Here is a 27,857-nt window from a genome sequence, read left to right as displayed (position 1 = left end):
CCTTGGCTCTGTGTCTCCATCTGTAGTACTCCATCTCCTTGCTTAAATTGTGTCTGTAGCAAACAGACACAATTTAGGCAAGTCTTTTACCCTTGCCACTGACCTCCAAACACTAATGAGCACCAAAATCTCGTGAATGTAGGAGTGACAGAAAGTCATCTAAGATACCCACGTTACAAGGTCCAGCTAAAGTCTACTGACACCACCAGGCTCCCATATGGTAAATCCAAATAGTCTTCTAATTTTCCCATGGTAAGGCCTGAGCCATTCTCTTGAAATCAATCATATTCTTTCAGCCCTGAAAAAGAGAAATGGACTTTATGGACAAAATTTGACAAAGTATTCACTTCAAAGACTTCCTTTTCACCACAACGGGGAATTTTCCCTGTTTTTCCTCCACACAACTTCTAAGCACAAATGCCTTGTGCATTCCCGTAAATGCCGGGGCAGGCAGCCAGCAGTAATTTGTGGGAGGACTACACTGATACTGAAATTAGCTTGGTCCCCTCTCTTGATTTTTTTGATCTGTCAACATGTTCGTCCTCCACATAACACATTGAACTGAAAAATGTAGGAGCAGCAATCAAAGCCCCCAAATGGAACCATCTCCTTTATCCACTTCAAAGGATTTTTGATAAGGAGGTCATTTAGCAAGATGCCAAAATGTCATATTCAAGCATCTTTATCCCCTCACTAACTAGCACTGAAGATGCCGATAATACATCTGAGACATGGCTGAGTGATAAATGAGGCTACAGCACCCTCATAAATCACCGTCACCACCATGTCATTCAGAGCTCTAGAACGGACAACATGGTGTTTTCTTTTACCCCCATGTCTCAGGAGTACAAAAACACTCAACATCACTCCTGTTGGCTGTTATCAAGTGCATGTAGATAATTTAATTTCCAGATGTAAACAAGTCCTTAGGGAGCCGGGTTGAAGTGAAATCTCCAAGTATATTGGTATCTCTTCAGGAGGTGATTCCAGGTCAGAAGATTTCACCTCCAGGTGCCCATTCCCAGAGCTCGTCGAGACAAGAAAACAGAGGCTCTCTTATCCATAAATCATACAGTTAGTTAGCCTCTCAAAAAGATGCTGGGGAGCCAAGCCCAGCAATGTGGTCTAGCAGAGTTGGGCTATGGTTCCCTGCAGCTGGCCAAATTCACATTTTCCAGGCCTTCAGAAAAAGAAGATAAGACGTGACATTCTTGTTGCACCAGATAGCACACTCGTTCAGGGCAACATCCCTTTTCTTTTGCTGCTTGTTTGCTTGCTAAATGCAGACTGCAGATGTTACATGAAATACCATCCTGACATCAGTGACAAACAAGTGACCCCATTGTATCAGAGATATGGGGAAGGACACTCAGAGATGCCAACACCATATCCCTAAGTCTGAGGTAAGTACTGCTAAGCAGAGCCAGGCCCCTGCCAAGAACCTTTTAAAGCCCACAAAGCTCAAATCCCACAGCAGAGCAATAAAAACCACTTTAAGACCTCACAGACGATAGAGAGCCCACTTACACAGGTTGGGCCAGAGTTACCCTCAGCCTTCATTAGTCTTGGATTGCTTCAGTACACTGCCAAAGAGCAAATATGAATCCCGGCCACGGTGAAACTTCCACATGTGAAAGTGTTTAAAGATATCAGCTGTTCTTTTGGAATAGGGTATTTTAAACCAAAGCTTGGGTTTGGAGGAGAGTGGGATCAGCTTACTTCAGCCTCTTTACTCCCGGCCCCACTTTCTAGAAGTTCCACGTCCCTCCAGCCTTGCTCCCGTTATAAGGTGAATTCCCTTTCGCAGGATCACTCCACAAACGCAGACTGCTGGCCAGTTTCATTTCACAACTCTTAGTCTAAGCCCTCAGTAGGTAATTCATCTTACCAGCTGCATTTAGTATGATGATACTCCCTGATCTACTGTCTTTATCAGCCCAACCTCTGACAGAGTAAAAACCCAAATCAGATGGCAAGAAAGCCACACTGGAGGATTTCACCAGCTGCAGCTTGCAGACAGAATTGGCTTTAAAACTGGAATCGGTCTCAGTGATGTAATGGCCGTATCATCAAGCTCACCACAATGAATGGGTTTTAGTCAGTTTAAGGCTGCTTCCCAGCATGACTATTTCTTTATTACCTCTTCCTGGTGAAAAAAAAAGAAATTGGAGCCAAAGCCTATTAATCACATCCGTTACTTTGGTTACTCACTGTTACTTGTTTTTCTCCAATAAGGGTGACACATCCAAACCTGAAATCCAAGCCATACGTTGCTGCTCTTGCTTGCAAAACCTATGCGGGTTTGAAAGAATGTTTCCGAACAGTTTAACTTTTGCATTACGGTAACTCTTAGATGCTCTGGAGGAGATCGGAGCCTCTTCCAAGGCAGCAGTCATCACAGATGGATCCACAAACAGATTCAGACACCTAGTTTTGAGATGGCTGACTAATCCCACAGTGAAGTTGGGCATATGCCAGATGCTCAAGAACATCTGTGCGTCTCTCAGCCTTGTGATCAGACTCACCTGCCACATCCATGTTGAGCCTGCAAAGGCAGGTTCCTGCACAGATGAGGCAAGCTGTCCAGAGCAAGCAGGACCCTGTACACCTGCACGTGTGAATATGTTAGCGTGCTGTAAGGTTGTCAGGTAGTGGTTTTCCAGAGGCTGTCTGTGGAACTGGAAAGGCAGCAGGGCACGGAGCTCGTCCCAGTATTGTCCGTTCTGTCAGACTAGAGAGAAAGCCAATTCATCCTCTTCTTCATAGACCTCAGGATCATAGGACTGTTGGCTAGCTGGACATTTTCACTCTCCAGTGCTCACTGTAATAATTACTGTTGCATCTGAGCATCAGATCTCTTTTCCATCACTAATCTCTATAGCCTCTTTGCATATTAGCCCGGTATGCCCTTATTCCACATCATAAGAATCACATGTGTGCACTTGGGAAAAAGAAAAACAGAGCCTGAGAAGAAAACTACACCCACCTACCAGAGGATGTACTCGCTCCGAGTCCATGAATTTAGCACACAAATTGGCACTCATTCTACTTTTTCAACCAAGTATAAGACCTTGAAGTGTCAAAAGGACCAAAAGATTGACTCTAATTAAAGGCTTCAGAAAGATAATCACTGTCTAAAATGCTATTTCCAGCGGTGCATGTGAGGTAAGTGATTAGGAACTGGAAGAGGAATGGTGGTACCTGATCAAGAGACGAATTCTGTGGCACGATTTGGCTCAGTGTAAAGGCATCAGGGGCAGACCTAAATCTCGAATTAAAATGGTCAGCAGAACCCTAGCTTTCCATGCTATCTTTTGAGAAGCAGGTGAAAGGAACGACCTAAGATAAATATTCCCTTGAGGCAAGTCATTTACAAACAAGTGACAGCTCTAGGAGCAAATTCCTCCCAAGCAGAGGACAGGATTTTTCTCTGAAACATGCAGCACGATTTCTTGCTGAAGAATAAAACAGGAAAAGTTACTTGCTGAGAGCTGTGAAGCAGGGAGGACAGAATGAAAGATGGAAGATGCAGGAGACAATTAACTAAGAGGAGAGAAATTTAGTTCCTGCAAAGAAATCTGACAGATGTCTGAATTGGCGCTATGGTTATCTGCTTGTCTGCCAAAAGAGAAAGCAAACTTTGATGGAAGGGCAAGAAGGACATAAGCGGGAAGAAAGTAACTCCAACCTTGCAGGTGAGGCAGCTGCCCACGTTCCTTCACGTTTTACCTAGGAGTGACTCAAAACTTTCCCATTCTGCAAGAGAATCTCTATCATCAACGGGAGGGAAGGAAGTTCCCCTTCTGCTCTTGGACAGTTTCTCATTTATTTTAAAGATGCTCCATTAGCTGTGGTTGACACAAAGTTCAGCTCCTTCATAAAGCGACAGCCGCTGGAGGTGTCTGAGCCTCTGCTTCAGCTGCTAAATTAGCCATCCTAGCAGGCTGTGAAGGATGTCTTCATAGAGTATTGATGGGCCAGTCTGCCCCATGTGCAGTATATCAAATCCCAGGCATTTGCAGCTTAGTCTGTGCCCATTAAGTTTGATGTTCTCTTTAAAAGCTAGTGCAGAAGAGAGTTGATAAAGATGGGCTTTGTCCACATGCTCTAAGCAGCTCTAAGCAGCCTGGGACAGTAATTTGTTTATCAATCAGTATAGCATTGTCACACAATTTCAGATGGGGGCAACAGAAATATGCTGGATTTCTCTTCCTTGCCATGGCACACAAGCCTCTATAGAGGACACAAGAATTGAGTTGGGTTTAGGACCACAGGGAGGGTGGAAGACAAGAGGGAGAAAACCAAACTACGGATACTTAGCCCTATAGATCAACCACTGTGAAGACCAATGAATAAAAACAAAAGACAACCCTTAAATACGAAAAGATGCAGAAGCAGGTGTGTAAAGGGGAAAGCTCAGGACCAGAGTCCCAAAACAATTAAAAGGCTGCTGGTTTGGACGCCAGAACAGAATGGGCTTCAGAAAACTGCACAATCAATCTGTTCCAAGCACAAGAAAACCCTCCTCAAGTAGGGAAATAAAAGAAATTAATTTGTTAGAAGAGATTGTTAAAAGCACTTCTGAGCTGTGAGCACGGGCTCAGGAGAATTTTTGCTTGATACGCCACTGGGCTGTGGGAAAGGATTTGCAGCCAGGACTGGTGGGAAAGTATTACTGGGGCTTTGGCTTCCCCATTAGCTCTGGTTTCCCAGGTCCCTGCTCACTAGCTGTGGTACAAGTATTACCTAATGCTGTGCAGAACAGAGTCAGAAAGATGTTCCAACATTTCACGGTCAACCTTGAGGCCAAGAATCATAGAATCATAGAATTGTTAGGGTTGGAAGGGACCTTAAAGATCACCCAGTTCCAACCCCCCTGCCATGGGCAGGGACACCTCCCACTAGATCAGGTTGCTCAGAGCCCCATCCAGCCTCGCCTTAAAAACTTCCAGGGATGGGGCTTCCACCACCTCTCTGGGCAACCTGTTCCAGTGTCTCACCACCCTCATGGTGAAGAACTTTCTTCCTAACATCCAGTCTGAATCATCCCATCTCTAGTTTTAATCCATTCCCTCTAGTCCTACCATTACCCGACATTCTAAAAAGTCCCTCACCAGCTTTCTTGTAGGCCCCCTTAAGATACTGGTAGGCCACTATAAGGCCTCCTCGGAGCCTTCTTTTCTCCAGACTGAGCAACCCCAACTCTCTCAGTCTGTCCTCATAGGAGAGGTGCTCCAGCCCTCTGATCATCCTTGTGGCCCTTCTCTGGACACGTTCCAGCACGTCCATATCTCTCTTGTAGTAGGGGCTCCAGAATTGGACGCAGTACTGCAGGTGGGGTCTCACGAGAGTGGAGTAGAGGGGGAGAATCACCTCCCTTGAGGGTGAAGAGTCTGCCACCCCCACAACAGCTTCAGTCCCAGCATGCTGTTTCTTTTTCTGTGAACCTTAATGTTTGAGGGACTTTCTATTTGATTTTTGCTTTGGCAGTGCCAGGTACTTTGGCATCACATTGAGCTGGGTTTATGATATAAATTGCCATCATTATAACATATAGCAGCAGGGAACTTGGTGTTGGTGCAGCTGGATACAGCGTCTGTGTCTTGCACGATGTCACTGAAAACAGCCGGCTAAAAAAGAAATCTACAACCAAACATTAGAAGGATGTGCAGAGAAGGACAGCTTTACATCAAAAAGTATGTTTTAATGAACGAGAGAGAAAAATTATTCACCACACACTTCATAAAACTTTGGAAACTTATAAGTAGGCCAGAAAAGAGAAAACATTCTTAAAAAAAACTAATTGCATCTAGAGACTGCAACTGAAGGATCAATTGCAGGTTTAATTACGGATGCTATAGTTACATTTAGAAACACTTGGTTTATTAGGGTGAACTCAAATCATCTTATCACCTTTGTATCTGGCAACAGAACCACTCATACGAAACACATGAGGCTCCAGTTTTGCAGAGACTGGCTCAGGGTGTGTAAAGTTGAGCAAATTAATAACATTTTGCAGGTGGGGGGGCTAAAGTGAGAATCTGAGGACAGCTTCAAACTTGGCTCCAAGAAGTCTCAGAGAACAAAGCAGCTTTGGTCTGGCAATGACAGTAAAATTTTATTATTTAATTTGCAGCAGAAAAGAGTTGATTGTAGGCCATAAGGCAATCGAGATAAAAAACGAAGAAGCTAACAGCTTTTGCTTCACTCAGTAGAAGACAGGGATGGTGCATTCAACGCATCTACTGCTCTGTCAAGTCCCTGAGCTCATCTGTCCTTCCTGTGCATTACAGCCCAACAAAAGTGTTTTCCTGAACATTGGTATAGCTCAGCAAGTGCCTACCCTCAGCTGAAGCAAGGTCTGAACTTTGCTAGCTGCAGGACTGGCCCACTTTTTTAAAGAGACTACCCAGCTCACACGTTCTGCAAGTCACTTCTTGCCCTTGGTTCCTAAAATAAAGCACGGTGTGGCTGCAGCTTCACAGGTTTCACATTACCTTTGTTTCTCAAGCTCAGCGTTCACCATCGTCGTAATTTTGTAATATTCTTGAGTGACGTCTGCACTATTTTAAGAGGAACTTGATCAGTTCTGAACAAGTCACACTGGTTTTCATTCAGCGTAACTCCATGGAAATAAGCTGAGATGCTATAGATTTAAATCTCTTAAATTCTGCCCTTTTATTATTAGGATTATATTCAGGATTTGCTTTTAACTAATAGTTGGGCAATAGGCATCTTTTATAAGACCAGTTACTAAAGAAGTTGATACGACTGACACAAATACCCACTTTACTTCTCCAAATATCATACCAATATCATCACAGAGCCTGCCAGTGCTATTTAAATTACTACTTTCAGAATTTTTATTTACAACCACTGCATGGAGTCATACTCCCCAGTAAACAACTTTTTTAAAACCAAGTTGAACCTTGGCTTGAGAAAGATCTTGCCCAGAAGCAAATTTGAATGGTTTGGGGGTTTTTTTTATTTTTTCTAAAAAATAGCCATTGTGTGCCTATAAACCCAACTTCATATAAATCATTTTTTATGACTCTATGGAGTCCAACAATAGTTTGAGTTTTCTAGAAACAGCTGTAAAGTGATTTTAATTACCTCCTGGTGTTTTGAGACAAAAAGTGAAACACGCAAAGTATCTAAAATTGAAAAACAACTTTCTTAAAGCAGGCATTGTCCCACTTTAAGAGCATTCTAAATGGGAATTTCATTTCAATTTAAATTTAATAAGGTATTATATGTGAATTAAACAGCAACTGATATTTATTTAGCCTTCAAACTTGGACACTTGTGGCTTTTATTACATACAAACAGACTGGCCTCTAAAAACATGTTCTTAATCATCAGCTATACACATAATAAAGTAGTTTCTGCACTGAATGTAAATCAAATGCACACAGAGTCACACCTACAGGCAGGGGCGCTCTGGAAGCCTGGCGTGCGCGTTAGAGAAGAAAGACGTGGTCTGACTCCCCCCCACATCTGCTGCTCATCCCACAAACCCAGCCTCGCAGCCTTTTTTAAAGGCCGTCATCATGGTGAAATCAGGACGTAGCACCGAGAGCCCTTCAGCCACAAGCACCTGGATCTGCTGAAGGACAAGCTGTGCTACATGGCGTTATCTGACCAGCACAGATTTCAGCGGATACCCCGTGTCCTCCTGCTGCCCTGGTCCCCCACCGCTTCCCCCATCAGTGCCAGAGGTTACTACCCCTCATCGCTCCAGCTCCACAGTTTGGAAGCCTTTTACTTTTAAGTATTTCCCTTAAGATCAAGATGAGAGCACAGCCACAAACTTGTACTGATGGAAACGCAAGATGGAAAACGGTCATGGATGGTGAAGCGGAAGAGAGCCAGAAATGCATGGCTGGAGGGGCAGCGGTTTCTTAAAACCAGCTTTTGTGTTGGCAGGAACAGAAACATGTACCATGGAATAAAATGGATTTTTTTACTGCATGTATTTCATGCTTATTCACATGCTAGATCCGACCGCAGATAAACAAACTAGAAGGGTCCATTATTTATACGGTGTAATAAATATTTATATGAGGGCCTGTGAAGGCTCTGGTTCGAGTCATATATACATCTGCATTAAGAGGAGGAAATCAAAACAAACTGGGTTGGATCACCTTCTGTCGCTGCGTTAAAATGAAAAATGCCAGGGAATGAGCACCTAAGGCACAGGCTCCTTTGCTGAACTCATTCCTCCGCTCTTTCATTATCAGATCCAGTGAGTTAGCGCCACTGACCATCTGAGTTTCCTCAGGGCTTTGTAAACACATCCGTTTTCCCCTTACAGAGGCACCGGAGAGAACTTGGATGTTAAGCAACAAGGACATTTCACTCCTCAGCAGACTACTCAGCTTAACCCAGGCACCAGGACCCAAAGCTAGGCTTCGGAGCTAGAGTTCCCACGATCTTGTACAGACTCCAAAACCAAGCCCAGATTCCTTCTACCCAGATGAGGAGTTAAATTGCCGTGGGCTCTTTGTATACGTGATGGAGAGAGACAGGGTCCTTGAGAAGGAGACCCGGATCCTGATGTTAGAAGTCAGCTGAACACGTCCACCTCACTCTCTGTGGTTCAGAGGGGTAGCTACCATAAAAATACGTATGTGAATACGTCAGGTGCCCTAGATATGATCAAGAATATCACTCTACTAAATGATAAAAAGGGTAATCGGTTTACATCCAAGTTCTCCCTCCTCGGTCTCCTAATTAGATCATTACCTTGCACTCAGATACAAGTAGCAAAAGGCCATTTTTTAAAATTGGCTTCTCCTGCTATAAACAAGTCGCTCAGAGACGCCGGCAGAGGCAGCTGTAAACAGCACGATTAAGGGGCAAAGGGCTCACTGGGCTGAGCGATATTAATGGTTTGCTGCTTGCGAATAACCCTTTCCCCAGAGACCTCCCTATGCTCTGTGTATTGTCTCTGCACATGCTGGCAGCAAAGTGGAGGCTTTATTAAGAGAGTTACAAATAAGGTCAAATTCCTTTAGGAGCTTTTCAGAGTTCCCAAGGCATTCAAGGAGGGGTCCAGCTGTTTGCAGGGGTTTCCCATTACGGTCAGAGAGACAAGTTTCAGCATGTTCCCAGTTAAAAGAGGATCCTGGCAGATTTTCTCTTTAACATGACAGGGATAGGATGGAGTTCTTCACAATAACTTTCCTTTCACAGATGCTAAGCACATTCATGTAGACGTTAGACAGAGAGAAAGCATGCGTCTGGCCTGGTGTGTGAAGTCTGAGTGGGGGATCTCACAACACCCAAAAGCAGCACAACATTGGCTGGGTTACGCAGGTGTGAAAGGCCATCCAACATACCTCAGCTCCCTCCACCTGAGCACCTAACTTACCTTGTGTCCCTGCAGAGTCCAAGAAACTCACCGTTAGTGGACTTTATCTCCTCAATGCTCCTACAGGAGTACAAGGTCTTGTTTTCCAAGGCAGAAACAACATAAATTCAATTATTTGTTCCCTTACCTTATGGCACAGTCAGAAATACATACATAACCTCTATTAGGCCACCCTGCTCCCCATCTTAGACCTCAGTTCTTTAAAAGCTTCATCTGTAGAAGCTGTAGATTTCTAAATTCAACCCAACTGTGATTTTTTTTCACAGAAAAAAAATGGAATAAAATTTTCTGAACTGTTTTTCATTAGGAGAGGAAGAAAAGATACCCTTCCCCACCTTTGGAGCAAGTATGAGTTGTTCACTCATCAAGTAACTCATGCTGCCTGGATAAAAATAATCACTGCAAACTTGTCCAGGACCTACTTCCCAGGAAAAGGCCCTTTGCCAAGGCTCAGACTTGACGCAAATCATCAGTCCCGTGAAATTCAAACAGAAAAAATCTTCCATGTGCAGAACATAGCTGGGTTCTGCCTTACGGGAACTGGATGCTGCCGTGAAGTCTGAGTCATACGGTCACATTTGTAAGATCAGCTCCTTGCGAATGTCTGGGATCAAAGGCTGTCAGGGAGCAGCCCTCCCTGTATCGCAGGGCTGTGGAAACGTGCAGGGAAATGTTCTCTAGCTAGAGAGAGCTTTGATTTATAAGCTGCGATGTTTTCACCTGCTCCTGAAGGAACGGAGATGCCTGCTGGGCTAGGCAGGCCCGTGGCAGGAGTACGGTTTCTGGAGCAGGCTGGGGGACTCTGCGCGCTGCTCCCACGATTGCTAGTGGCAGCTGGGAGCACAACCACTCACTTCGGTGCTGCAGATGTACGCAGGACTATTATTGTCTTGCAGCGTGCCGTAGGGAAGCATGGTGGGAATGTGTTTTTTGCTGATTTGGATTGCAAATGGATCCTACGTTGGTTTCTCCTGTGGGGCCAAAAGAGGAGTGATAACCATAGCCACAACTCACCTCCGCTTTGCCTGCATCACCGGAGCTCTGTCCCCTTGGGTCAGGGTGCACAAAAGAGATGAAGGGAAGGTAGGGCAAGCTCACGATAAGCAGAGACTGCCTGTAGCATTGGCAGCATCGTGCCAAGGGGGATCAGCGAGCTGTTGCTGAAGACACTTGTCAGACCTGGACAAATACTCTCAAATATAGCTGGGATCTGAGGGATGGAGCGTGGCGAGTTGCAAGACCACCTGCTCACCTGTATTGATTTATCTAAGCTCCCTCACACTCACTCTCCACTCTGAAGATTTCAGCATGCAGGGGAACACCAGCATCTACAGCTATACTGTGTGTTTTTCATATTACTCACACAGTGCCCAAATGCCTGGGAGAGCCTGGGGAAGGCATTGCTCCATGGTGAGTGCCTTGGCTCTCATCCCCAGCCCTGCAGGTCATGCAGCCACTGCCCCAGAGACACTTCCCACCCTCCCTTTGCTGTTACGCAGGCAGGGCATCCCTGTCCCCCCAGCATCCCAGCAGCACCAGGCTGACTTAACAGATACTTGAGACCACAGCAACTCCAAACGTGCAGATATTTTCTCTTGTCCAACAACTCAGTCATTTTTAGCATCAGTCAACAGCCTAAAACCTTGCTCTGGATTTCAGTGTAAAGCTACCTTGGCATTCCCATCACTGGCTTGGCATTATGTTGTCTTGTACTGAGCCTGCTCTTCTAACTAGTTTCATTTAAGACACTGGAGGAAAGCCCTGCCTCGTCCCAGCAGCAGACTGTGTGCTGCTCTCTAGGATCCGATACCTTATTTCCTTGGGCAAACAACCCAATTTGTAGAGATCAGAAGGCCAGTTTGAAAACAACGGGGCATCCAAGCACGGTCTGGCATGTGCTGTCACACCTCACTGCTTATTCTCTTAGCTACAGCTTTGCTCTCTGGGCGCCACTGCCTCCTGTCCTGTTTGCTAGTGCCACGTACCCTGCTCTCAGCCAGTACAAGTTTCAGGACTTTGTATCTCAGCAAAGTAAAACTTCCCCCTTCGTGGCTTCGCGTAAAGTTTTGCTTCACGCTTACATTCCAGAGCAGGTCCCAGCGCTAGCACCTTGTCAGGGGTACGTGCCTGTTTCTGCTCTCTCAGCAAGGACAAAGGAGCGGTTCTCAGGTATACATTAGAAACCCCTCAAGTTTCGCTGACTCGGCAAGTTATCACCCGGCCGAACCACCGCAGCACCAGCGCGTGCAGTCTTAGCCCATCCCAAACACCACATGAAAGAGGTCTAGGCTAACCTGTTACACAGATCTGTTTCGGCTTCTGCTCCCTGGCAACCGGGGGATAACAGGAGCACATCCAGGGACATAGGTCACCTCAGGAGATAAGAGGTAACTTGCTAAAGGACCATGACTCCTCCTGCCATGCCTCTGAACCACAGGACTGGGTAGGAAACCCTGAACTACTCAGCTGTGCTGAAAGTGCTCAGATTTTCACAGCAACACAACTAAGGCACTCACCACGCTGCAGAAATAACCTGACTGGCCTGATTCCACCTGTGTTTTCCTACTGACACCCATCACCTGCGTATCATATTTCCAAGCAGTCACTTCACATGCTTCAATTTGAATAGCATTTAACTCCTTAAGGGCACCGGATCAGCAGCTGTTGAAGCCAAAGAACCCCAGGCCCAGCTGAACAGATAGAGCACAAGCAATAGCGGCAGTTCGAGCTTCCCTTTAAAGCCCTCTCTGAAGCTTTCCCCCCTCTAGAGGCAATTCCTTTGGGAAACCAGTTAATTCCCACTCACCTCTGCAGAGAAGGATGATGAGGAATGCTGACCACAGGATTTTGCACTGTGGACTTATGCTGTCTCCGCCACAGCCTAAAATACTCCAACTCATTTCACATTGGCTCAAGAACACACAGTTCTAGGGAATGTTTTTAAATTTATTGATCTTAACACATGAATGTAAGAGACTATGATAGCCTGAGAGAAAAGAAGATACTTAAAGGTACTGTAAATCAGCCGTAACATCATGCAACTTAGCAACTTGGTTTTTGAATTTTCACCCCTTGCTTTATCTTCAGTAAAAGTCTAAATGCAACGTCAAGGCTTGACTTGGCCACAGATGGTCCATGATATCCCACCAATAATATGCTCCTCCATAGTATAGATAGAGGCTCAGCGTATGGACCACCAGGAGGACAGAAAGTTGAACAAGAAACTCAAGCTTATCATCTGATGAACCTGCTAAACATCTGCTGCTTGGTAACTTGGCGAGGGCACCTAGCTGACCCTCAGGTTGGTGCCCGTGACGAAGCTCACTGCTGGTTAACAAGGTACCACACATCAGGAGCGCCACCATGGCAGGTTGCATGTGCCAGTCCTGCTTTTCCTAACCAGGACCTGTGCCAGCCCTACCATGATGATGTAAACCGTTCCCCTGCTTACCAATCATGGGCATCCCTAGGGTTTGGTATGGGCACTCCAGGCTGCCTCCTTGTGTCCTTCCAAAGATAGCAGAGTAAATGGCTATCACCATGCTCTTCTTACAGCTTAGCCTCAGCTTGTCATCTTCACAGGCTACTTTACTCTTGTACTCATCTGGAAGGAAACAAACACTTAATTACTCAGCTGATCGAGAGGCGGGCACTCAGCACAAAGGGAGCCCTCTCACCTCCCCATGGTGTGAGCTTGTCAGAGGCAGCAGCGATTCTGGGCATACGCCCAGAGGTGCACATCAGCTGCCAGCACAATCCCAGCCTTACAACTGCATCTGCTAGAGTAGATCATTTGCATTATGCATTCTCTCTCTGGCATTATCAGCACATTTATTGAACGTATTTTAACTTAGCATGTGTCAGTTCCGGTAAATAGCCAATAATTTCATTTTGCAGACAAGTAAGTGAGGCATGGCAATTGAGTGATTTCCACATGGTAACATTAGAAGCCTGTGTCAGGGCAAGGTGAAAGCCCACCTTTAGGCGCAGATCAGCCCTTTATGTGCCAAGCATTTATTCTACATCACAGCAGCTCAAATGCAAACATAATTATGCTCAATAGCTTTTTTTCACAGCACCCCTCCCTTGGTAGATTCAATAGGAGCTATACTAAATTTGTTAGCGATGGAAGCTGCTCTTGCCTGTTGCAAATACAGATATGCAAAGGTGCTCCCCAAATCCTTCTTGAAATGGTCAGTCCAAGAATGCAAAACACACTCTTGCTTTTGTAAGGCTGGTGCACACAGAACAGTCACTCAGTTTACATCTGTCAAGGAGACTGGGCAATTATTTCGTAAGAAATCACAAGTCATCCCCTTCTCTTTACTATTATTATTTGTATTATGGGAACCCCTAGAGGTCCCAACCTAGAACTGGCCCTCCCCATGTATGTCTGCCAACACACCACAGAAGACTGTTTTGAAGAGCTGAGTCTTTACAGCTAGCCATCTACGAGTGTGAAAGACAGACTAAGAAAACTGAAGCGACATGTCTACGGTCACCCCAGCCAACCCAGGACACAGCCAGGAATATAATCTCAACATCCCCAGCCTCCGTAGAGTGACCTTCCACTTGATTATGTTATTTACAGTTAGAAATGTAGCCGCAACAGCATCCAAATTGCTTAATGGGAGGGGTCCCTGACTCATGGTAACCTCCCAAGCGCAATCAGTCATTTCATCTGAAATGCTCCTAGTTGTACCAGGTCAAAATTGTGAGCACACTAACAACCAAACAGTGTAGATAACCCTCAGCCGGCGCCTGGGGCTGCCCCTGGCCTTGTGTCATTTACTAGCACAGACATGACTTTTATCTCTCTCTGTCACTGGTTCTCTATGTCTAATATCATACACACAGACACATACACATGAGAACTTATGCAAAGTCCATATACATCAAACTACTCAGTAACTGAGAGCACCAGCTAATAATTACTTTGTAGTTCAATACTTAAGTCTTTACACCATGGCGGCCAGCACTTAATGTGACATTTTTGGCTCTATTGTAACTATAGGTTCAAGAATCATTTTGCCTGATTGGAGATGGAGAGGGATTTTCCACCAAAGTCAAATCATAGAATTTAGGTTGGGATCCTCCTCAGGAGTCATCTGGTTTAATCTCTGCTCACACCAGGGCTAATTTCTACATTAGATCAAGGTTGGGTTTGTTTTTTTTTCAGAAGAATCTGCACGCAGAAAATGTGTACCAAAACAGGCACATGCTGATTTAAAAGAAATGTCTGAAAACAAATGACTCCTCATACTCAACTTGAAAATTCCTACTGGAAGTCAAAAAGTAGCCCCCTCAAAATAGTCTATTACCTGGTGATCAGAGCATCACCTGGAGTGTGAAAACCCTGGTCCAACCCCTCACAGTCTGGGTGAGAGTCTTAACCCTAGACGCTATTCCACTACATAATCTTCCTTCTCTGCAACCTTTTACAAAAATCTCTGAAACATCCTAGTTTTTATCCCACTGCAGGGAAACTTTCAAACCTTTAAAATATTTATTGAACGGGAAAACACTTTCTCATCCCTCCCTGTAGATGAAGACAGAATTAAGATCGAATTCATTCACAGAATAATCTGTTTGAAGAACACACATCCTTCAGCAATACCTATAGGGATAAACCCAGGACCAGCTGAACGTGTAAAACAGTGACAGGAATCAGGAACAGAAGCTCTTTTCAACATCAGAGTGTGCAGGAACCTCATACAGCTGTGAAGAATCAATCATTATTTTATCTTTGTAGGTATTTCATCCACAATCACCATGTGGGCATCTGAATAATACACTGAACATACTAAGGGTTGTTATCTTCACCTACAATGGTCTCCCATAGGATTTTTGTTTCTTCTGGGAGGGAAATGGGATCAAAGCTTTAGCCTAGCTATACAGTGTAAAACCTAGCAGAGTATAATAGAACTTTATAGACTTAATAGACTTTTTTTCCTTAGGGAAAAAACATGGATTCAAGCTAAAAGTACATAGGCATAAAAGTCTGCAATAGTACAAGCTATACATAGTTACTAAAAGAATACCTGGAAAGGGAGAATACCTCTGACTGGCTGAAGTGGTTGAAATATGAAACAGTTGATTAACTTTAGAAAAAGATCAATTTTGAAGTCTATAATGAGCAAGTGCCAAGGTCCTCTGTGAAGGTCTTATTTCTTACGAGGCACTAATTCAATTTCCTCTTCTGATTTGGTTATTATTAGCCACATCTCCCAATTAACAAGTATAACTGATTGCTTAGCCACATGTCCTGTGGACCCATTTTTAGGTCCTTAGAATAATTATTAAATTCTGTTGACCATTCAAAGTCAGAGCTTGTCATTTGGAAATCTGACTGGGATTTAAACACAGAGAGTACTGCATTTAGCCCAGAAGACACTGGGATGCACAGGCATTCCCATCTCTGCTGTAAGTCAGCCCAGCAGTCACGAGAGGGTCGACAACAAAACTCTGCCTCTCGCATTCACAGAACCACAGAATGGTAGGGGTTGGAAGGGACCTCTGGAGATCATCTAGTCCAACCCCCCTGCCAAAGCAGGTTCACCTAGAGCAGGTTGCACAGCAACGTGTCCGGGCGGGTTTGGAATGTCTCCAGAGACAGAGAACTTTGCAGTTCTTACCCTTGCAGCTGCTCTGGGAAGTCATGTTCTGGGCTTATGGGGGAAGCTGCCTGTTGGATGGCTCAAGATATTTGACCAGGGAGGTGAATCTGAGTGCACACTCCTTGGGAACCAGCACACTTTACGGGTGATGTGCTCCTGGCACACTGCGGTGTGGAGGAAGAGGGCTGTGCCACCTGAAACAGATGCCACCTCCTCACAGTCACTAAATTCTACCCTAGGAAACACCTACGGGAGCTGCCAGTTCCCAAGGCTCTGTCTGAGTCCAAATTGGTTAGGGCTGCCACAAATAGGAGACATTGCTTTCTTACGAGGAAGAAAGAAAGAAGAAAAATAAAGGATGAAGTACTCAGTAGTATTTCAGACTCCCCAAAGGTTCCCTTAAGCTTGGTCCCTGGAGAACAGATGCTCTCAGTGTTTCTGGTCAACCTGATAGAAATCTGGATAAACAAACGGATAGAAAGGGATGTTACAGAGGACACAAGTTCCTGAAAGTCTTTTTCGCTTCATAGCGTTGCCACCTCCATCTTAGCCAGGATGAACCAAAGCCAGCTGTCTTTCATCCAGGCACTGATGGCTCCCAGGCATTGGATGATGGCAAGGACTGTGATTGATACAAAGAAAATACAGAGCTAAGCATCATCCATATATTTACTGGTACTTCAACCCATTTTTCTCTCTCACTCTCCCAAGAAGAACTGGCCTCCTACAGATCAGTCACAATCTGGTCCTAAGCCTGCTATAACTGTTACAGTCTGGATATAATTCAGTCCAAATGCAAACATTTGTATTAGTGGGTTTCATGTTTCACCCTGAAAAATTAAACATGCTTAAATGGCCTAGGAAAGGTGGCAGTGATATTCAGCAAATGGCTTACTCAACCCTAATCCCCCATGCAGTCATTTGTAGGGCAACAGAGATTTACCGTGATTAAGATATTTGCTAAGGATAATATCCCTTTTATTATTGGCTGTTTGCAGAGACACTGGCTTAAATATAACTCAGCAGAGAGAGACCAAGGAGGGAACAGCTGCAGGCTTTTCTAGACACGTTTTTAAAGGTCATTATATGACATGATTATAACATAGCTAGAACAATTGAGGGAAAACAATTATAAATGTTGCTAATGGAAAAATTGGCTCTCTCAAACAGTAAAGAGAACAAGAAGACCCTTTGTAATTGCAGGATGTGTACAAGAATACTAAAGTATTGACCTGTAGTAAAATACATTTACCCAGTGTCTTAAGGACATTTTCACCTATGGTCCTTAATTTTCTGAATGATCACCACTGGGAATCTCAAAACTAAATGTCAATTGTCCCAATCTCTGCAAGACCTTAGAGACAAAAGCTCCTAAAAAGATTTTGTGTCTACCAAAGTGACGGAATGTATTAATGCCAGAAGTCTACCTTGCCTAAAATTATATTTTTCAACGGAACTGGTTAAAAAAATTTATTAAATTTTGCTAATTAAAAGATGTATGCTTCACATAATCAATGCACAGCTGACCCTATTTCCCAGATCAAAGAGCTGGAAATACATGGAAAGAGAAATCTGTCTTCCTCACAACATCCTAAAGGATTTAAATCAGGGATGTGAGCAAAGAAAGAGATTTTGTAGGAAACAGAGATGGCCTTGCCCACTTTCTAATCAGGTCAGGGTTCTTTCTCTTAGAAGACTATTTTATCTAGTTTATAACTGTTAAATTAAAGTCCCTGCACCCAAGATACCACTTCAGAACCGAACTCCACTCCAGGTTAGACAATACCTTCTCTTCAGCCCAATTTTTGCCTTGCTCGTCTTCATCCCAGCTTTGTTAGCTGTTCACTGCATACCACCCAAAACAAGGAACATTTCTTGCCTAGAAATTCATAACTCTTCATTATATCAAGCCATTCCACCAACACCTGTCTTCCTTTAACTGATAAATAAATGTGTGGTGGTTAGTGCTGGTCTGTGAAAGAAGGGCATAGAGACCGTTCACTTTCTCACCCAGACGCTCTCTCCAGAAGAACTGTGTTAATGGCAGATACATCTCCAGTTCTCTGTGCCACTCTTCTTCCTACCTATGTCTCTTACTGCACCTACCAGATACTGGTTGGTTGCAATGTTGAACAGCTGAAATGCACGGTGGGCCAGGTGGCTCAAGTGGAATATGCAAAAAAAAACTCAGCAAACTTTTATAGAGACTGGAATTCCTCACCAAATAATAAAGATGATGATCTCACACGTGATGACATTTTGCTGGTTTCAGCCCATACCTAGGCAGAAGAATACTTACATTGCAAAAGTCACCGCACAGCAATTGTTTGTGTCAGTCTAAAGAGAAAAGCCAAAACAAGCGTTAACCGTGGGAATATAACTCTTTACTATGGATGTAGATACTCCAGACCATAATTCACAGAGTCACAGAGGACAGAAGGTACCTCTGGAGACCGTCTAGGCCAATCCCCATGCCCTGACCAAAGTCAGCTAGAGCAGCAGGTTGCTCAGGGCTGTGTCCATTCAAATCCAAGGATTCAGACTCTACAACGTGCTTGGACAATCTGTTCCAATGATCCTGTTAATCATGAGAGAGATTAATATAGTGAGTACCTGTTAATGTCTCTTCTGAGGGAATTAGGAAGATGAGTCTCCACGACAGGAAACACCTTAAACACTAGGACAGACACCTCTAAGCAGCATCCTTGAACAAGAGTGCCTGTGCAACAGGACTGGCCATGAACAGCTCAGCTTGGAGATGTCCATCCAGTACCCTTCCTTGTAACCTTTGACCCTCATTTTTATATATTTTTATTTCCCCCCCCAAATCAGCTAATTCACAGGACCTTCTGTAAGAAAGAGACTTTTTTTTTGAGTGCATGTAGAACGAAGTCCATCCTCCCAAAATTAAAACAGATAAGCACATCTCAAAGGTGCCTTGGACACTCCTACACTCTTCTGTGAAGAAGGTAATTGGACTAAAAGGATGTTTTCCAGTCTGTGCTCCCCTTCAAACCTTTTTTCCCCACACTCCTATTCCTGTGTTCCTATATTTACTTATTTTTCGTTTCCAGCAGGCATTTGTTATCTGAGTTTGCTGAGTTTTTACACTTTGGAAGATATAAGCAGATTCTGGCCTCCAAGTCCTGGAATGCAAATAAGTGAACATAGATCAGAAACTCCTCACTGTGGCAAATGCTTTCTCTTTAGGGCAGTGCACATTGCTACGGCTCCTTGCTTTTTGTTTTCCTCCAGTTTCCTTTCACTTACAACATGCACCTCATATCCTGAGTTCCAGAGCTTCCTCCTCATCCGCATGAATGTGCTACTAATGAGAACTTTCTGTTCATCTCCAGATTTGAATAAATCCATTTTAATCAAGTCAGCATTCCCTTAGGCAGGATCGGGTGGAAGAAAGCTTTTCAGGACAGTAAAGGTCTCCAGAGTCCTCAGGTACAGCCTGTCCTCTGACTCCCCCCAAGCACTTAAGCTGTGGGATACCTGGCCATTCCCTCATTTCAACAGCCAGGATCTAAAAAGGATCGTCCCCTTTAATTTGGAGCATAAAAAAGTGAGAAAGTCACAAATTGATACATTTGCACAGAAATATCTTTTAATGTTATTTCAGTTCAGTTTTCCCTTGAGAAATTTTTTTGTGAAGATGCTGTAATTCAGCTTTTAAAAATCGAAGTTTGCTACTCTCGATAGCATGGAGTGCACCACTTACTCCTGCAGAAGCTAATCTGAAAATCTCAAAGACACGGCTCGGATGACAGTCCAGAGTTATACCAAGTGGGCAGTTTCCCAACTTCAGAAGTACCCTGAAAACTCAAGAGTGCCAAGTTTTGGAGGTCTGAAACTATTCCGACAAGTAAGAAGATTGTTCTTTGCAAACGACCTTGTCAGATTCCTTTAAAATTACACTCCTGATGCACCCATCCAATTTGCAATGTTTAAAAGGCGCCTTTCCCCACTGTCACTTTCATTAGTCTGAAGCAGTTGTCTTTTTATATTCTGCTGTGAAAAGGCTGGCAGTGCTGCAAATTAACTGCTACATTTCATTTCCAAAGTAGCGTTCAGATGCATCTAGTTGTACTTTGGTTTTGGACAAACAGAGGTATATGGTTATCTAAGGAGGAAAAAGGGAACGATATCAAAATATATGTGCTAGACTGTGAGATGAGAGTTAAACAAAACGCTTGGGAGCCCTGGACAAATTTAGTTCTCATCCCACTTCTTCCATTAACGAATTTGGGCTGATTTTCTGAACACTTACTGGTGTTCTGCTGCCTAAGCCTCTGCCTCACCCTTTATTAGTCCTCCTTCCAAGGACCTGAGAACCTGCTGGCTAAATTTCAGTGAAATTTGTCAGAAACGTTGAGATGACAAATATAGTTAAGTCCCTATGCATTTTATAAGACCTGGTAGCCAATTACAGAAGAGACTCACATCCGTGCCAAAGCCGGTTTTAATTGTTGCACTGTCCCACCAGCCAACCAGCATGGATGTAATACCTAGCCGATTAGCATGGATATAAACCTGGACTAGCTACGAGATAGGAGGCAATGGTAAAACACTTTGTTACTGCAATGAAAAGATGTGAGGGATGCACTAAGGAAAAAATTACATGAATCTGTAAGGAAAAAGACTTCATTGGTACCAATGCTCATGGCACTTTTTGTTCTTCTCTTCCAGTGGTGGCGTAAATCTGGAGTAATGCTGCTTAAAGTTATTATTAAAATAGCTGAAAGGGAGAATTTAGTCTTATATCATTAAAACGGTCTTCTCCAAATGTTAAAATAATGGCAATAATAATTCTGACACGGGAACATTAAAAGGATACCTGATTGATATTTTTACATATAAACCATGGGGTCGCCTGGAGCACAAAATATGGAAATACCAGGTCTACTAGATTAAAAGCTAGTTCACTACTGTCCTAAATAATTAAACACAAAGCATTCCCTCAATGGCTTTGCCTGAGAAGAAAAAAATGTAGCTGGGAGAAATACAGTTACTAAATCTCCCAAATTCATCATGAATGCTTTAGAAGTCCCAGTTCGCAGAGACATGATTAGGTGACAACCTCCAGTGCCTTTTAAGTAGTCGGAAAAAGAAGCGCGTAACCGAGAAGAGCTTGATGCAGCACCAGTATGATGGAAAGCTGAAAATATCAGAAGATACCTGTTTTAAAAATGCATAATTAATCTGAAAACCAAATGTAGGACTGATACTGAAAAAATGTTGAAGAAGTCCACAGTATTGGAAAGAGTTCTCTACCCTGGAGAAGATTTACTCTTCTCTGCATTTCTTCCAAGAGGAGCTTATTTGAGGAGAGCGGTTGATCTATATTTTGTCTTGAACAGGTAGGTCCATGTACAGGACGCTCTGCAGAAGTAGTGTATAAATTTGCCTCTCTGTTCTGCTTACCGCTCTGTGAGGCCTTCGTGCATGGTTTAAACTGTGGATTCAATATAACAGATACAAACTTTCACAATAGGGAAAAAAAAAAAGAAAAAGAAAAAAAAAACCCTAACTTTGCAGCATCTCAATTTGGTTTATAAGCATATTGTTTCTGGGACACGCTTTTCTTCTCACAGTTCTTCACCAGTGTGCCAGAAAATCTCAAAATCTATTGTTCAGAGCTTGCAAACCTCTATCACAGTTGGACTGTCTTGAGATTTAGATGTCTGGGTTTTGTTTGGGGAAAACTGGTTTCTTTGTGTTTATTCTGGCTAATTGTCCCAAGGACACCCCTTTGCTCTCCTAGGGAGAAGGCTCCCAGATCACTTTGTCTCTGGCAGCAAAGCCATTCATGACACCTGAAGCACCATCCACAAGGCAGCCTCCTTCATCAGCACAGAAAGGTGTGACAGGTGCCCACAGCGCCTCAGGATGGGCTGGATCTCCTGAAACCTGTTGTACCCGAGGGCAAAGGCTCACAGTTCCTTCTGGCAACGCTAGGGACTCGCCTCCCCCAGCACAGAAAGGCTGCGGTGTATCCCTTTCTTGTCCTCCATCAAAAATCTGTGGCTTGAAAGGGGTTTTTTCCCCCTTGTTTTTTTCCCAGGACCCCACAGAAAATGTAAATGCCAATGGACAAAGGGATGGATAAAAGCCACAGCTCTATGATTTATGCAATTCAGGCAGATTTGAGAATTTGGCTTTTTTAGTGGCTCGCGTCTGATGCGGCAAAGGGAATCTTTCCACCCACATCAGTAGGAAGCAGCACCTTGGTCTTCACTGGCTCCCAGTTCTCCTTTTGATGTCAATCAGGGCTGAATGACAAGGTTGGAAAGAAAACTGGGATATTTTTTCTTCCTCCTTTTTTTTTTTTTAACCCTCCCGCGTGAGCAGCCGTTTCCTCTCCACAGGGGCAGGGGCTGACAATAATCTCTGCATTCGCTGACAATGAAATCACGCGTTCCTCTTAATCCCGGCCCTGACAGCCAAGTGATTAGCGTGCTACAGAGACAGGGCTATTTGACAGCGCCTGAAAAATCTCCGTGCATCAACGGCTTAAAACAATATTAATCGTTGGCATTAAAATTTCTCTGAGCCCAATCGCAGGCTGATGGATCTGTCCCGCGTTATTTATAGCGTTCCTTTATTTACACCTTTTCATCGCCACGGCGTTTGCTGCCTGGGGTTTTATTGCCCTTATAAATTTCCACTCCCTGCACCACCTTAACAGTTTTTGAAATAATACAGATAAGCAAGAGCAAGCTGATGAATGCAGGAGGTAAAAGGCTTATTCTGCTGCCCCGGTGGATGGGCCAGAAGACATGCCCATTAAACAGCCCGCGCTGCTTCGGGAAGCCTGGCCCACCAAAAAGCAATGTAGCGAACAATACAGTGAACTTCTCCTGCCACCAATAAACCTGTCGTACGAAGGAGATTAATGCTTTTCTGAAAGGGTTGATAACTACTGAATTACCAATCTATCCCAGCACCAAAATCAATCACCAGCGTCAAAGGGACTGGGAATACATTTAGGTCCCTCTTTGCTCTCGTCTGAAATGTCTATAAAAACTCTGCTCTTTCCATAGACCTCTGCTCTTGCTTACGGCATTTTGCAAATTCTGCCTCGGGAATGAAAGCCTGGAGGACGTGTGATGAGAACAGGATTTTCACGCCATGTTCACTGAGTTTAACAGCAAAGGTGTAATTCTCAGCCCAGCAAAGTCAATGGCAAAGCTCACACTAGATTCAATATTGAAGGAATGGATTGTAGGGAAATTAAAAGACGAACAAGATGCATTCACTGCAAGCCTAGGTTGTCCTTCCAAAACGTCCTTTCCACATATTTCAGCTAATGTGATCGAAATCTGATGAGCAGACCTGACCAATCCCCCAGGAAACATGAGGCAGCTTCACATTCACTGCAACTGGGAATCACTAATACAGAGAATAACTCTTTGCAATTCCTTGACTGCTGGAAAAGCTCTGCCACCAGTAATAGTATTCTGCTGTTTGGATAGGTTTGGAAGTACCACTGACCAAAAAAATCACAAACCCTCACCAAAAGCAGACAACTCCTGGGACACAGCATGGCAGCTCCATCATTATATGATAGAGTGTGCAAACTTGAAGATGACATTTATATCAGAAGATGATGTAATTGGAATTAATCCCTAACTGGTCTTAAAATTCAGCTGCTTTCTAATTAAAATTGCCAAGGGCAATGTTAAGAAAAATAAAATTATCTGACCAAGATTTTGGCGAGGGTATCAGGATGGGCATTCCCACGTTTGAAAAAAAGTAATTGTAACTTCACAAGAATTAACTGGGCCTCTTGGATTATAATTAAATGTATGGTGGAGAGAATGACTGCCTGCTCTCTTCAAAACATGTGGCCAGGTCAATTCCCAGCACAAAAGTTTTCCCATAAATCAAAGCTGCAGGTTCTGAACTAGAACAAAGTGACCTCCCCCACCCCCTTCCCTCCTCCTACCCCCACACACACTTTCGGCACTTCACGCTTTGCCAACAAACACCAGTTTCCTTCCCAGATGCATTTCTCAGAGCCTTGATGTCTTTCACAAATATGTTTTTGTATTGTTACAGAGGGATTTGAGCTGCAATCGGAGCCCAGGTCACAATCCAGGCTTTCTGAAACTTCAAAGCTTTTAGGCTTACATTTGAGAATAGAAGGGAGAGAAGCAAAGTTTGGTTCACACTTTGTTACATCGCTGGGATGATTAATACAGGGAGGCTTCACACCCGCCAGCCTCCCATTATCACATCCAGCTGCTCCACAGAGCATTTCAAAATGAAATAAAAATAATAATTAAAAAAAAAAAACCACTGGATGGAGATTATCTCTCCCAGAGTCCTTGAAGTCATAAGCTAAAGTAGCAACTGCCTGATAGGAAAGAGGGACAATATCACTATAGCATTTAGAGGAGGCTGCTGCTCAGGCTATTCAGAGCTGAGAAGGGGATGGTGCAGCCAGGTCAGCGTGGCAATGGCAGAGGAGGAGACAAGAGAAAGGCACTATGTGGGGGACTCATGGGGGAAGCCACATAAGCAAGGTAGGAGCCCTCTCCTTTCTCGACAGCACGGCCAGCGAATGGCCACTCAGACAACACAACTCATCCTAAAGTAAACCCTTTGCAGAGACAGGCAAACATTTACGTCCCCATTTTGTTCAGCGGCATTGGCACTTTTGAAATAACAAAGCCAAAAGAATAACCAAACAACCAAAAAGCCACCGTGGGAAAACAAATGCTGCTCAGGGGCAGATCGATCCCTGCTTGTACAACAGCCCAGAGCAGCCACCAACCCCGGTGAAATCATCTGCAATGGTACTGCTGGGGTGCAAAGAGGTGAAGTTATTTCTTTAGCATAACTTGGGCAACCCCAGAGATCCTGTTCCTGGCTGGGATTAGACCACGCAACCCCTCCGGAAAGTCTGGCACACAGAGCAAATATTTCCTAGCTTACAATAACACACGATCTTACACAGTTCTCTGCCCTCTGAAGTGAGGGGGATAAACAAACACCAAATTATTTGAATAATATTGGTGAATCCAGATTTCAGTTAGAGGGAATTCATGTTAGACCAATTAAATAGTATGTCAATTCCTTCTAATTATATGTTCCTGCAGCCTACCCGGTAATTATACTTAATGGGTCTAAATCAAATCAGCATGTTACCTGAGTAATAATTGGATTTGTGTGCAATTTTTTAATGATCTTGAAAGGTACCCTGGAGATTGAAGTCCTCTGTGTTGATCCTAGGCTTGAGCGTGCTTTGGAGGTAGATCTCAGGCTACATTTCCCCTGATAAATTAAATGTGCCGGTTCTCTGTTGCTGAGGCCAACTGGCACGGGACATATACATAGTATGTATACACATACATAGTGTATTTATTTATTTACAGGCACAGAGAATACACAGCACTGCCAAACACCTGACATTTAAAAGCAGTTCCATGCATGTATCTGACTCCTGTATATGCAGATGAGTGTTCACTAGACCCCGGATCCAGTCATTGGATCAGAGGGAACCCTGATTAGCACAAGACTTCCCAAAAAACACACAAGCCATTGAATTTCTCACTGTTTCTAGTTAAGCAAGGACTTCTCTGAAATATTTCTTTGAATTTCTAGGAGGTGAACCATAACGTGTCAGCACCAAACCCCTGCGTGAGCTTCCCTGCTTCCAGCGAAAGCAATCTCAGAGCAGTTAGTACAGCAGAGATTGTCCCGATCGCCCTGCTCCCCAGAGCCCCACCATTTAGAAAATGTGGGGCCTTCATGATTTACTGTCCTCCATCTCATTGAAATTCTGCCTGTGAGAATCCAAAATAGAGCCTTGCCTTTTGAGTGAACCCCATACAGCCAGTGAGCATCGAAACCACTAGATTTCAAACACAACGTAATGTCAGAGAGGCATAACTGCAGTGACAGTGGCTGGAGGGGATGACTGCACCATCTAGTTATTCTTCAGCAAAGGTACAAGTAAATGCCACTAACTTCAGTGTTGCTTTCTTTCAAGGAAGTCTTTCTTTTTAGATAACTACCTCTATTCAGGGGGCTTTTGAGGCTCCAGCAGGACTCAGAGTGGGAGGGCTTGGGCATCCTTATTTTATATTACAGATGTCCTGTCCAAACTCTGCCACTTCCCAAAGCACCTCTCCTACCTGTATACAGGAAAACCCACATTCATTCTACCTAGGTAGGCACTTAACAAGGCACCTCCTTCAGCAGCATGGTCACATCAGGCTCCCTCAATAGGCAAAGGAAAGAAACAGATGACTCTAGAAGACAATTCAGACCTTAAATAGCTTCTTATTAAAGTACTTCTCTAGTGTCTACTGTAAAGAAGGACAAATTCAGGAACAGAAACATAGCCCAGAAAATTGCATTTGTCTTCTGATAAAGTTATGGATTGAAGCAGGCACCAGGCAGTGAGCCCAGGACAAGGACCCTCTGGTGCTCCTTGGTTACAATTACGTGTGCTCAGACTTTCTGGAGCAGATCAAGACTTCACAGGACCACAGCTTTTGGGGTCAACTCTTAAACACGAAGGCCTTGCTCTAGATTCATTTACAGCTGATAAACAATACCCAAATACTCAATAACCCCCAAAGCCCACCAAAATTTTTCATGGTCCTGTACTTTCCATTCTGTGGCTCCATTTCTTCAGTCCCCTCATTAACTTTCTCCCTGCACCAAGGTGAAAAGCCATAGTTACCAAACTCACAAAAGCGCTAGATTCAGTTTGTGAGACTCAAAACTGATGTCTCGAATCATCAAGGAGAGGTTGACCGTGTCCCGGTGTCTCTGTGCAAAGCTAATCCTCACATATTTCAAGCCTTTTTATTAATCTATTGGGTTCTGATTAAAAGCTTGCCAAGTGACTAAAAAACAATAATTTGTGTCAGGTTACCCTGTTTCACCCTGCAAAATTGGAGCTGCCTGAAAAATGTCTTGGGGAAATGTTTTCAAGCAACTTCCCCTGCTCTCTTTTAGGAAAATCACGTACCCAGCACACAGGCAAACTCCTCCTTTTCTAGCATATCTGTAATTAGCAAAGAATGCCAAGCCATAAATATTTATGCACAGATGGGATCCTGAAGTACCTTCAGAAGTTCAGCACAGGCCTCAATAGTCAGATTTCTCAAGCAAGCTTTGATATAAAACCTGCAGGTTCAGGAGGACTTGTCAGAACACCCTGCTAATCACCCCTCTCTCAGGGATGCATTTCTCACCCAAGAAGGGATGTTCCAATCACTCACGAAAACCCCACAACAAATGCAGGTGCTTCATTACTTACTTTTCATTTGAATTCCTCACAGATCTTGCCAGATCCCTCCAGTTCATTAGCACAGGTCTCTGCGTGCAAAAGGATTTCTCTGCTGCTGACAGAGTCTGACTGTTTCTGCTTTTGTTTCAACCTTTTCTGAAATCAGGTGTGGTTTTCTTCCCTGTGTGAACTTTTTTTTTTATTTCTTCCTCAAAAATTTTGTTGACCGTGATGCTGGAACCACATTATTTACGTCATCTAAAAAGCTTGGCATTAGGCTGGTGTGAAATGCCATGTCCAGACTATTAATTCAAATAGAGTCAGGGCCTGTTCTCTGGCTGGAACCGGTTGGCGCAGTTTGGCCACCATCAAACCCTATCTGTCTCCAAACTAACATGTCTGCTTCCAAAGTGCTGACAGAAAACAGTGCCCAGGCTGTGCTAACTTCCCCGGTGGGGCCAGGATTTGGCCAGGAGGGTGTTGGTTGTCCTGGGCCAAAGCCACACCAGGCTCCCCTCCTCCGCAGCGTGCATGATTGCACTCCCAGTATCCAGGCGCCGGTCCCGTTTAATTTAAACGCAGCTAATGAGATCACACAAAACATAGATTAACA

At 44.0% G+C, this 27,857-nt stretch overlaps 1 protein-coding gene across 2 annotated transcripts in view; it reads right to left on the bottom strand.

Annotated features, from left to right (window-relative positions):
- Positions 1-27,857, bottom strand: part of EVA1A (eva-1 homolog A, regulator of programmed cell death) — a 216,797-nt gene that overhangs the window by 114,516 nt on the left and 74,424 nt on the right. The window contains exon 4 of one of the 2 annotated variants that reach the window (XM_074582008.1): positions 12,825-12,977. In XM_074582008.1, the coding sequence (XP_074438109.1) occupies positions 12,825-12,977 (153 nt within the window). Of the gene's footprint in view, positions 1-12,824; positions 12,978-27,857 lie in introns of those variants that run through there. The other variant, XM_074582001.1, reaches the window with a different exon arrangement.

This window comes from Larus michahellis, chromosome 3 (assembly GCF_964199755.1).
Source record: "Larus michahellis chromosome 3, bLarMic1.1, whole genome shotgun sequence".
Classification (NCBI taxonomy): Eukaryota; Metazoa; Chordata; class Aves; order Charadriiformes; family Laridae; genus Larus; species Larus michahellis.
The sequence above is the reverse complement of the archived record's forward strand: the minus strand, read 5'-3'. Positions and strand labels throughout refer to the sequence as shown.